Raw genomic sequence first — 11723 nt, 5'->3', positions numbered from 1 at the left:
CCCAGAGTGAGGAGAGGCAGGAGAGTGGGGTAATTGCAGCAAGGAACGTGACCTCCAAACACACTGCTGAGCCACCGGGCAGGGAGTGCAGGGAAACACACTGGCCACAGGGAAAACAACAGGCCCATTGCTACCAGAGGGTGGGAAAAGGGAAAGGGAGCAGAGAGAAAGACTCACTCCATTTCTTGAAGCAAAGCAACTGATTCCCAGTGCAGGGAGTGGCTCGGCACCGATCCCAAGCTCCAGACCCCACTCAAGCAAATTCCACTGTGTTCAAATGTCCCTTTGGAAGTGGGCAGCAAGGCTGGCTCTCAGCACAGGCAAAGCAGGCAGCAGCCTGAGGCAGCAAATTGCCAGAGGTGGCAATATCACCCCAGGCATGCTGCAAGCTGGAGCCACAGCAGAGCTGGTGGCCGTGGCCATGCCCTCACCCCAGCTGCAAGGTCTCTGGAGCCATCTGAGCCTGCTCAACATCACCAACACAGACCCACTTAAAAGGTATCTGAAGAATTTTCACCGTCCTCTACAGCACAGAGCCTGGACCACACCTCCCCTCACCCACCTGGGCTGCCAAATTTAGAGCACTGATCCCATGGCCCACCCTTATTGCTGCCCCTGCTTCACTCTGTGACCAGCAGGCACTCAGGCAAGAATTTCTGCTTCTGCCTCCATCACCTGGGCTGCAGTTAAGGCATTTTCATGGACAATCCAGCCCTTTGTGCTCAGCTAAGCTCCTCTGCTGCTGTCTGACACTGGGTTGATGTGAAAGGCTGTGCTAGTGGGTAGGTTTTCACTTTCTCCTCCAGCACCCCTTGCTCCAGACACTTTGTGGCAAATGTTCCTTTTTAAGACCTATTGATTTCATAAATAATAGAGCAAAGGAAAGAAACACATCATACACAGGTCAAATAATCTCCCCGTTAGGAAACAAACAGGAGCTACAAAGTAAAAAATAACCCAGCAGGCGTGCATCTTTAAGGAGATCAAGTGGCATTAGGAGTTATTTGTTAATTAACTTAAGAGCACATAGACAGGGCCATATTCAAACAGGTCACCTTGGGGGGTCTTGCTCCACAAGCCTGCAGGCTTGAAGCCTGCCTTTCTCATTCTGGGAGCACTCAGCAGCTTCTGCAACAACTCAGAACTTCTGTCTCAGTTCTACTGCCCAGTGTTCACCAGGGACAAGTGCCAAAAGCCAAAATCTTCATCCCTAGCTCCTGCAGAAAGCTCTTGTCTAGTGAACCCTACACAATCAGAAGCTTCTTCAGCCACAGGTCTGTATCACAAGGCTCTGACACAGAAATCAACACCTCCTGCCCCCAGGATGAAAAGAACAACCACAGCCTCAAGCAACCACAGCCTAGAAGAACAAAACAAAATGGATATTCCTAGGCTTTCACAGGATGAAAACTGTCTTGGTTAACCCTGGTTAGCACAAGGCTCCTGCCACACCACACAGACCAAGGGTAGCAGCAGGCAGGCAGAGGCTTTTTGTTATGGCATCTACACATGGCAGAGTAGATTCACACAAGGGGAAAAGCAATGACACCTTCATCTTCATGCCCAGACCATGCTGTGAGGGGGTTCTCCTCCTGGGAGCAGTGCCCAGCACACTCCCAAGCTGGGAAGACAAGTCAGATCTGCCCATTTCAGCTGAGCAGTGAAGTCCTCCCTCCAGCTGGGAGATCTGCACACCAAAGCTCAGCTCTGGACTTCAAGAGAGCTGTGAAAACGTGAGGGGGGAATCATTGCCAAGAGCAGCAGCCCCAGAGGGAAGTGAGGCCATGCAGGAGCTCCATCCAGGCAGCTACTTAGTTTAACCCTTTCAGTCACCAGCTGAAAGAACAGCTACACAGCAGGACACACTCCACACAGCCACAAGCGCTTGGAGTGAGCAGGACCAGCCTTTGCAGCACTTCTCACTGGAGATGTACAGAGAAATCCTTGTGCCACACAGAGCACCACCATATCCTCAGCTTGCCCGGTGTCTGGAAGGCAGCAGTGAGTTATTAACTGCATGGAAGATGCCTGCAGGGAGCAGAAACAGGGAAGGAGAACAGAGGTGACAGGTTTTTGGCGCTCGGTCACGGCACCGATTCAAGCCTAACATTTTTGTGACAACAAAACGGTGCATTTCCAGCTGTACTGCATTATCAGGGAGGAAGGGCTGGAGGGCTGGAGTGAGTATAAAGGAATCTAAAGGTGGTCACTGGGGAAAGACTTCCTTGCAGATGGCAAATCCATGGCCCCGAGCAGTGGTCACCTGGCCCATCTCAGCTGTAGCTCAGCAGACAATAAGTCACCCTATGCCAGAATGTCCCCAGGTGTCCATGAGGCTCATCCCTCACCAGAAACCACCCCACAGCACCCTCTCCCAACAGGCTGCTATAAGATGTCCCCCCACCTTTGCTCAGAAGTGATACCAGGTAGCTTCCAACCCCATCTGAAGCCTGAGGTGACAGCCACCACTTGTGTTGTGCAGTACACCTTCACCAGCAGCACTGTCTGCTGTGCTACAAACAGGGAGAAAGTAAGGGATGCCAGGGACATGTGTCCTGGAAGCCCATCTCCCTCTTCCCTGACACACCACATTGGAATCTCTGACAAGCTCTTCTTTCACAGAACCTGTACCTCGATAGAGGAAGTAATTCATAGATGTCTCCCCTGACAAGGAGAACAGGGGACTGAAGAGACATGTCTGCCTGCAATGACAGGTCTGTTGCAGAGCTACAAATAGATCCCAGCTTTCCCTGAGACACACATAAAACTTCCTACAGCACAGGAAATCCAGGTCAAATACACAGACGAGTATCAATAAGAGAATCTTCTTTCCCATCGTATTTCCTTCCCAAAACTACAGGTGATCAGGTCATGCCACTTGAGAAGCACTCGCAGACCCACCATTTCTAAAAGCCAGAGAAGAATCGCAGCCCTGCTCTCACGTCAGAGTGACAAACCTTTGCAAAACGACTCGCTTCCCTCCCCTCCTACTCAAGAGTTTCAAAAAACATTTCGTTCAAAGGCAGCTCTTTAAAGAGGTTATATAATAAGTGATTTGTACCACGAGGCTGGCTAGTTTTAGCCCAGCTCCTTAGATCATAGTTGGATTTTATTTTCTGGTTGGCTGGCAGACTCATATCCAGTGACAGCCCTGCAGGCAGAGGATGCTCTGGCCATTGCACTTCCCGGCCAGGACCATCAGCACCACACTGCTCTGCTGGTTTTGCCTATTCAGTAATGAGCTCTGCTGTTGTATCTGTCCAATTCCAGCTCCCAGACAGGAAGGAAAGTGGGCAGTGCTTGAAGATTCTTACTTTTTCACAGATCGTGGTTATGTTTAACATGCTCCCCGCTCATAGCAGCCAAAAAGCCATTTGCAGCAGCACCGGGCTCCCCAGGGGCCAATCTCGGCACAAAGAACCCTTGCTGAAAGTTTAGTGAGGTCATACGTCTGGCAAATGTAATGGCAACAAATTAAACTACTTTTTTAAGAACTTGGCTTCCCTCGTGCCTTGGAGATCCAAAACAAAATCCTTAACTCTTCGTAGCCTCCCCCTGCACAAAGCTCCCCACAAGTGGTTTTCAAGGCAGGGTATGTCCTCATGCAGTGCAGAGGCCATGGCAGCCTGAGCACAAACAAGTGCTCCTCCTCACTTGGTTGTTTTACTGCTCCCTGAGTTAAGAGTTTCACAAATTGGCCACTGCAGATGTGCCCAAGTCAACAACAACAACAAAAAGATAACGATTATAAAAATAAAAGTGGATTTAACCCACTCCGGAGGCTATTCTCTCCCCAGTGCTCAAAAACCATGGTGCTTAGTGGATAAAGCAAGGAGCCTCAGGACAAGACAGGCAGGCAATAGGATTTGGGCTCCTCAGATATTTTCTTTTTTTTTTTTTTTTTGAGATTATTGCTCAGTGTTTAAGCACAAGGATTAAAACGTAACCCTTGTATTTTCCAAACATTGCCTGCCTCTCAAGCAATAACCACCCCATAGAAGTGCTGGTACATTTTAAGTCCTGATATCCTACTCCAGGTAAGAAAGAGGTTGTAAGGGGAGGGAATGAAGAGGGTGCAAGTTGCTGAGATTCAGGACAAGGAAATGCTTGAGGTAGATAGTACTGTCAGAAGTAATTCCTTTCAGATTACCTTTCTTGCCACCTAAATTGTACAGAAGTTGTTAGGGTAGGTATGGGAAGTCAGGAGGAGAGGGAATCCGAATTACCTGTACAACAATATTAAAGAAGAAGTTGAGCCCAGAAAAGCAACTTTCCCAAAGTCTTGGTTTTGGCAGGGGTAAGGTTAATTTTTTTTCCCAGTAGCTAGTAGGGGCCTGTTCTGGAATTGTGCTGGAAACAGCCTTGGTGACTCAGGGATGCTTTAGTTGTTGCTGAGCAGTGCCTACACAGAGTGCTTCTCACTCCACCAGGGAGGAGGCACAAGGAGCTGGGAGGGGACACAGCCAGGACAGCTGACCCCAACTGACCCAAAGGGGTCAGCAAACAAAACTAGGGAAAGAAGGAGAAAAGGAGGGACATTCAGAGTGATGGTATTTGTCTTCCCAAGTCACTGCTATGGATGATGGAGCCCTGCTGTCTTGGGGATGGTTGAACACCTGCCTGCCCATGGGGAGTGGTGAATTAATTCCTTGTTCTGCTTTGCTTGTGCATGTGGAATTTGCTTTACCTGTTCAACTGTCTTTATCCTAACCCACAAGCTCTCACTTTTACCCTTCTGCTTCTCTCCCCCATCCCACTATGAGGCAGAGTGAGTGAGGGGCTGTGTGGGGATTAGTTGCTGGCTGAGGTTAAGCCACAACACCCTACATCCTTCTGGCTTGCCCTAAGCACCCAAGAATTTCATCTGTTTTAGAAGGCCAATGAAGTCTTTCAAATGGATTCACTCAGAACATCTGAAAAGAAAAAGGCATCTGTACCAACTGCACCCAGAAGTGGCACCTCTGGGCACACATCGAGTGTGTCATTTGTGTTGCCATCCCCTCTAAAATACCAGATACAAACTGCTTCTGTGGTCTCTAAGACATTAGAAACTATACATTAAAAAGATGCAAAGGCTATTTTTAAAGCTAAGCTTAAAAACTGATGCTGGAATGCTTAAACTTTCCTATCCTGCTCTTACCTCCATCCCAAAGGCCAGTCCACAACACTGAGGATCAAGTTCAAAGTTTAGGCTCTTGCATCTGACCTTTGTCATCATTTCAGTAGCAGCAGATTAGGGCAGAAACTGCCTTTTCCCAGCAACAAATTGGCCACATGTACCTTTGGATCCCCCCCTCCCCACCCATCCCTATCACCATATAAACTCATTTCAATGAAAATTATGTCAGTCTCAGCAGAAAGCCACTGAAAGCTTAGAGCAAGAGCACAGAACATCACCAGTGAATTGATTCCATTAGAGCAATCTAAGGGAAAAAAAAAAAAGATTTATCAGACTAAGAGCTTGGAAACAGAAAACAAAGTCTGTGGCAGAGCAGAGAGAAACTCATCATCAACCAAGCATGGAAATGAGAAAGCTCTCAGTCTCCTGCAAATGAAGGAGTGAAATATTGTCAGCAAGGGGTTCTTAGAGATGTACAAAATACTGCGAGGGAAGGAGACCAGAAGCTTCTTAGTGCCAGCAGGGAAACACGAGCAGCTTCACCCAGGGGGGACGAGGAGCATTAACACTGTTGAGACACTGTACCAGCCAACACAGCCTGCAACAGAAAGAGGTGCAAACCCAAAAACCAACCCAAAAGCAAAACCACACAGGCTGGCCTTAAAAATCAGCTAAGCCCCACGTGAAGTAAGGATGGCAGCCAGTCCTCAGGCAAGAGTCCAGAGTGCCCACAGCACATCTGGAGATTGGCTCTGGCAGCTGTGTGAGGCTGGCAAGCAGTGGTGGCATAAGGGACCACCAAGGGCAGGGACTGAGGCAGACCAGGCTGAGGAGCCTGATCTGACAGTGTGAGGAGGGTTCCTGCGGCTCATTTCTCCAGGAATGTGGGTCACAGTTTATTGCAAGAAAGCAGACTTCCAGTGTGTATTAACAGAAGAGGTGTTGGAGAACAGGATCTCCCAGAAGTCCAAATTCTTGTGCAGCTACACACTGAACACCTGCTAAAAAGTCCCAAAAAAGTCAGGAGCAATCAGGGGAGGAGGGTGCCAGTGATGAGCTACTCAACTGTGAAAACATCTGCAAAATGACCAAAACTTAAAGGCAGTCCAGTATGAGAAGAGGGGAGTTCCACAATGGAGAAAACATTCCACTATTTATTGCCTTCCTCTCCCCTTACCCTGTCTTTAATTTAAGAAGCAAAGAGGAAGCAAAATCCACTTGGAACCCCCCCTGCATATGACACACCAGGGCCTCTCTTCCAGCCTCAAGCAATTGTTTTTCATATACTGCACAAGGGAGCAGGCTAAACCTCACCATTGGGTTTAATCACACAAACACCATCCAGGGTCTCAACTGCTCTTTGTCAGATTTGCCAGGTACCACCTGGGACTTGGCTGAGACAGGTGCCAGTTGAGTCCCCCTCACCTGTTTTTTATGGCCCTAGAACAGAGGTGAGCTACCACTGCCCAAAATATCCTGAGAGCACTTTGCTTGTCACCTACAGCCAGCACACACCTCAGCAACAAGCCTAATACAGCCTGTGCCAGGCATTTGGCAACTCCAAGATGCTTGAACACTTCAAAATAGAGTTAGCAGCACCAGAGGTGGGAGAGGGGCGACCTTCCTGGTTAGTACTCAGTCCACATTCCAGCTGCTGTACCTCTGAAAAGCACAAGAGATCACAACTGTTATCCACGCTTATGAATAAAATATTCCTTTTATTTTAGTAAAGTAACAAAGCTATTTACAGATACAATAACTATACATTTCAATTGAAAAATAGATTGTGCTCAAAATTGTTAAAGCAAGTCACACGCAGCCTGTTGGGAACACAAACAACCTCAAACCTCCCAATGCCTTCAGCTCCCGACTTCTCTCGGGAAATCAGTTCGTTTTGTTCTGAATGATTTTCTGCTGATTCTCAAGACACTCCTTCAGCTTGTCTTCAGTGAGTGTCAGCCTCTGCTCCAGGATGGAAACTGTCTGCAAAACAAAGAGAAAGTTGCTGTTGAGCTGCTCACAAAGCCACGTTACACACTGTACTCTGAGTGAGCAATGAAATGCTAAATTCACAGGAGCATTTAGAGGTATTTCAGGGCTGGAACTCCAGTGTCAGCATTTTAGCAGGGCAGAGGACCACAGGACTTCAGAGAGGAGCAACAGAAGATGCTGGGTACAAAGCTCTCCTGCAGACACCACTGAGCATCCATTTCAGCACTCGATGCTTTCAGATGGGGCTCTGCATTTCCTTTCATGGACAGGTTCTGTCCTTCCACATTCATGAGACACCAGACACTCCTCTGCTAACGAGACACACAGATTTTAAACAGTCTAGCCCAGTTTTAGTTCTGATTTTACTTACCTCTTGGCTTCCAACTCTTTCCTCCCTTCCCTGAATACTGTGGGGTTTGCTGTAATTAAAACACTCAAAACTTGCTGGACAAACACAATGAGAGGCAAGAAAACGCTCCCAGCATAAGGGAGTGCAGCAGGTGGTGGAAGGGAACTGAAACTCCAAGTAGCAGTATCTACTTCAACATAATGCCCACATTTCTTTGTGTAATCCAGTTACCCCACAAAGGACTGTTCTATCTCTCTCCTCGAGCTGAAGTCATCGTGTACAGGATGCAAAGGAAGAACATTTTAACCACGTGGCAATAAAAGCTTCTGCTGAAAACCTTTTATTGATCACTCTGAGATAATCAGGGGCCCCAGCAATGCACAACCACTTTCAGCTTCCAAAGACACCAGAATGGCTGATAATGGGCGGTGATGATTTAATGCTTTAATATCCATAAACTTATCAGCAACAATCAATAGCTTCACATTTTGGGCATTTTTACTGCATAAATAACATCCTCTGTTAAAAACAAAGGATGTTCAGAACCTTGGGCTTTAATAAAGTAATTCAAATAAACTTGGACAACCGCTGTTTGTATAGCAGTTATACATAGAAAGCCTTTTAATAGCGCATTTCGTAAGCACATCTCTAAGTGCCTGACAAAAGCAAGCAGGTCTCATTATCCCCATTTTACAGCTGGGGAAGCGAAAGCACAAAGAGAGGAAATAGCTTGGCTAAGGCCACTTGAGACTATGAAAAGTCTCTTGTAAAATGATTTGGGGAATGAGACAAATAGTGGGGGAGAAAACAGACATAATGAAAACAACAGCAGGCACTAAGGCAAAGCCATCTTGATCAACAAAGTCAGGAAGGGCTGTGCATCACAGCATTTACCATAATGCACCTTTTTTTCCTCCCCAAGCATAGCTCAAAGCTTATTTCTAACATATTTCTCATTTCTGACCTGTGGCAAGGCAGAAGAGCACTGCTGTAGCTGTAGAAAACGTCACCTGAAAGAATGAACCCAGCATTGCCCAAATATTCCATGGGCTACAGCACAAGCTGCATTTAAGTTTTTTTCTTCCTCTATTGCCACCCCTCTGAGGCACAAGAACTGCAGTACACAGAGAACCAGAACAAATGTTTTGGAGCCAGCAGGTAACATCTCAGGTGCCCTTCCCACCTATTCAAGGAGAGAGGACTTAACCTTTTTCACATCCACCCATGCCATTGCCTAGTGACTGTCTTAGAGATCAGGAGCAAAGCTACTGATGGCAGAACACAGCAGGCTGAATGTCTACCAGGGGCTTACAGCAAAGATTTTATCCTTCAAACAACCAGACAGAGAATGAAAAGCAGTAGGGATCCTGGCTTTTCCATTTAAAAAATGAACTAGTAACTCAACACTCCGTTAAAAAGAGGGGGAATGAAACATTGCATCAAATTTCCTTTTGAAAGATAATCACCTGAATTAACATCCTGGCCACACTGCCCTGCTAGAAGCAATGCCCAGATTACTCGTGGTTCCTCTGTTCCATGATTTACTGCCACCATGATCCCGTCAATACGAGTTAAGAGCTGTTACAGGCAGCACCGTGAGACTGAGCGCAAGCGAGGCAGACCTCAGAAAGTGTTGGATTTGTGAGAAAGCTGTAAGGAAAATGTTTATTAGAATGGAAACTGCACGTAAGTATAAGCAGAAGGCTTGCAGTAAGTATTTTTTGGAAACTAAATGTGGAAAAGCAGCAGTCAGAAATGAAATCCAGGAAGTCCAAAGTAGGAATCGATGACTACAGTCCATTTAGAGTTGGATATATGATGCCCAAAATAGACAGGGCATCTGACATCCTAGGAAGGTAAGGGAAAGCACAAATATATACTGCCCAGCTGCTATTAGTGCTACATTGTAACTTGCACAGAAAAGAAAAGCTCCTTTATTAGAGGCTGAGAGTTTTACAGTATTTCCATGTTGCTATTTATAAAGCAAGTCCTTCTTGGGAGGCAAATGAAACTGCACCCATTCAACTCCTGCCCGCTTTTGCGATGGCTTTCCAAAGATAACGAACCAACAATTAAGGCACGGAGGAAAGCACTGTCAGCCAGATTCAGTGAGGAGTCACTGGAGCCAGGTTCACACTCTGTGGCAGGATCTGGGCTTCCTGTTGTGTCAGGAGCACAGTACTGTCTCCATTACGCACCAGGGAGTAAATGCTGGATAATTTATTGAAGTCCTGCCTCAACTTGGCAGAAGACTAACAGCTCAGGCTTAAACGAGAAAAAAAGATCAACCTATTTATTTTTTTAAGGAGTATTTCTGACATTACAGTAACGTACTGAGTATTACTACAGACACCAGGACAGAATATGGAATTTTTCACAGAAAAGAAAATTTAAATCACTTCTACCAACACTTCCTGCAACATTTGTCTTCATTTATCTTCACAGACTTAGCATAGAAAAAACCTGCTCTTCTCTTTGGAACATTAATGGGAAAGTATGTAGACAAAAAAAAGCTGCCTTTTATTTACTTTTTAAATTCTGGGGAATATTCAGCTCCACCCTCCCCCAGGACACCTAATCTGAGGCACCCAGCAGTCACGCTTGCCTACCTGATGACAAGCCCCTTATGCTCTTCCTCCATGTTATTTTTACTCCCTCAACCCAAATAACAGTGATCTGTGATGCAGTTCCAAGGTGCTTTCATCAGTATCTATTCCTTAGCCCCTCTTAAACATGCCCCTCTCTGATGAAGCGGCAGAGGCAGTTTGAGAACCAGCAGCCTCAGGGTTGGAGCTTTTGCAGCGGCCCCTCAGGGGCTCTTGAGGAGGACAGATAAGGGGAAGCAGGTGCTAATTGAATGCCAAAAGAAACCAGTTCTACCAGCGCCAAAGAAAACTTGGAAACAGAGTTAAGGGAGCAGAGGTCGACAGCAACCCTCTGGAGCCGCGGTGGGAGTCCCTGCCGGGAGAGATCCACCTAGACAGATGGCTGCTATTAGCTAAAGCAGGACTTAACCTGAAGCTGGGGGCAGGCGGGCAAGGGCACAGAAGGGTGGAATAACGAAGGCTCAGCTCATCACACTAAGGGACGAGCTGTGCAAGCTCAAAGGTGCAGATCCTGCCCCGCAAGCAGCTCAGGAGCTTTTCAAAGCGCCACTCACACCGGCTCTAATTAGCCACTTAATACCTTAGGGACAGAACACTGCTCTGACTGATCACCAGGAATTGGAGACCTCCCCCAAAAAAGTATCCATACAGCAGTTACTCAGATCAGGTAACAACAGCTTGGCTGAACCTACAAGGGACACGATGCTGAACAGTATTTGTGCTCTTGGCTCTGTGCAGGCACAATATGACACTTGCACTTCTATTTCTGTTTATTCATAACAGAAAATCCCTCTCTCCATTGATCTCAAAGGAGGCAGAAGTAGTTTTCTAGTTTTACTTACATAAAAAGATCCTCAAAAGTTTGCTCCACCAGTTTTTCTAAGCATATGCTGAAAAGATTTTGCAGAGCACTAACATATCAAACAACCCAAGAAAAGCATTACTTCTGCCTCTTCGGATTTTTCTTTCCCATCTGACATGTTAATTTATGAAGACAGCATTTTCTTTTCAGTTTATAAAAAAATGCACCTGCAGAAGAACACACCACAAATGCAGAAGTTTCCAAGTTTCTGTGCCCACAGTTTCTCCACTCCACTCTATGGGTACAAGGAAAAAACTTAGGGATGGATGCCTTGCAAGAGGTACAATGAGGACCACAGATGGCCCATGGATTTACAGTGAGACTTGCCAAGTTTGACCCGGAGTCGGAGGCTTAAGAGCTCTGTCCTCTGTACCAGCACGGCCAACGCTGGTTTGTTTTCAAAGACTTACACACCCTGCTATAACTTCTTATGGTTCTCCCTAAAAATGGTCATTTCAGACCCACTTCATTTCCAAACATGGCCAGGAAGTATAAGTAAACTGCACCGTGAAAATGCTGCTTTAGCATCCAAGGGTGCCTCCTTGGCCAGTGCTAATGAGTGGGTTCAGAGGTACCTGCAGGGCACAAACTCCTGACACCTGGAGCCAGGCTCCTGTACAGCACCGAGGAGGCCCCTTGGTTCTGTATTGGAAAGTAAAAACAGTCTTACAAAAAAGGAGAACAGATGCCAACCTGTCAATACACCGGTTAAACTGAGGAATATCAACAAGAAGAGGCTCCCATTATTGCACGTGAATCACTAAAATGTTCCCCCAACATCTGCTAAATACAACC

General features: G+C 46.6%; 1 protein-coding gene across 5 annotated transcripts in view; it reads right to left on the bottom strand.

The window, feature by feature from the left end:
• Nucleotides 1–6693: 6693 nt before the first annotated feature.
• The window catches only part of POC1A (POC1 centriolar protein A), a 74398-nt gene continuing 69368 nt past the window's right edge, over nucleotides 6694–11723 (bottom strand). For 3 of the 5 annotated variants that reach the window (XM_051811458.1, XM_051811461.1, XM_051811460.1), the window contains one exon: nucleotides 6793–7102. In XM_051811458.1, coding sequence (XP_051667418.1) covers nucleotides 7004–7102 — 99 coding nt within the window. In that variant the 3' untranslated portion in view covers nucleotides 6793–7003. Of the gene's footprint in view, nucleotides 7103–11723 lie in introns of all 5 variants that reach the window. The other 2 variants (XM_051811459.1, XM_051811462.1) reach the window with 2 other exon arrangements.

This window comes from Manacus candei, unplaced genomic scaffold (genome assembly GCF_025592945.1).
Source record: "Manacus candei isolate 608988 ecotype Guabito, Panama unplaced genomic scaffold, ASM2559294v1 h1tg000082l, whole genome shotgun sequence".
NCBI classification, from domain to species: domain Eukaryota; kingdom Metazoa; phylum Chordata; class Aves; order Passeriformes; family Pipridae; genus Manacus; species Manacus candei.
Note: the sequence above shows the minus strand (reverse complement) of the source record. Positions and strands in the feature narration are given on the sequence as shown.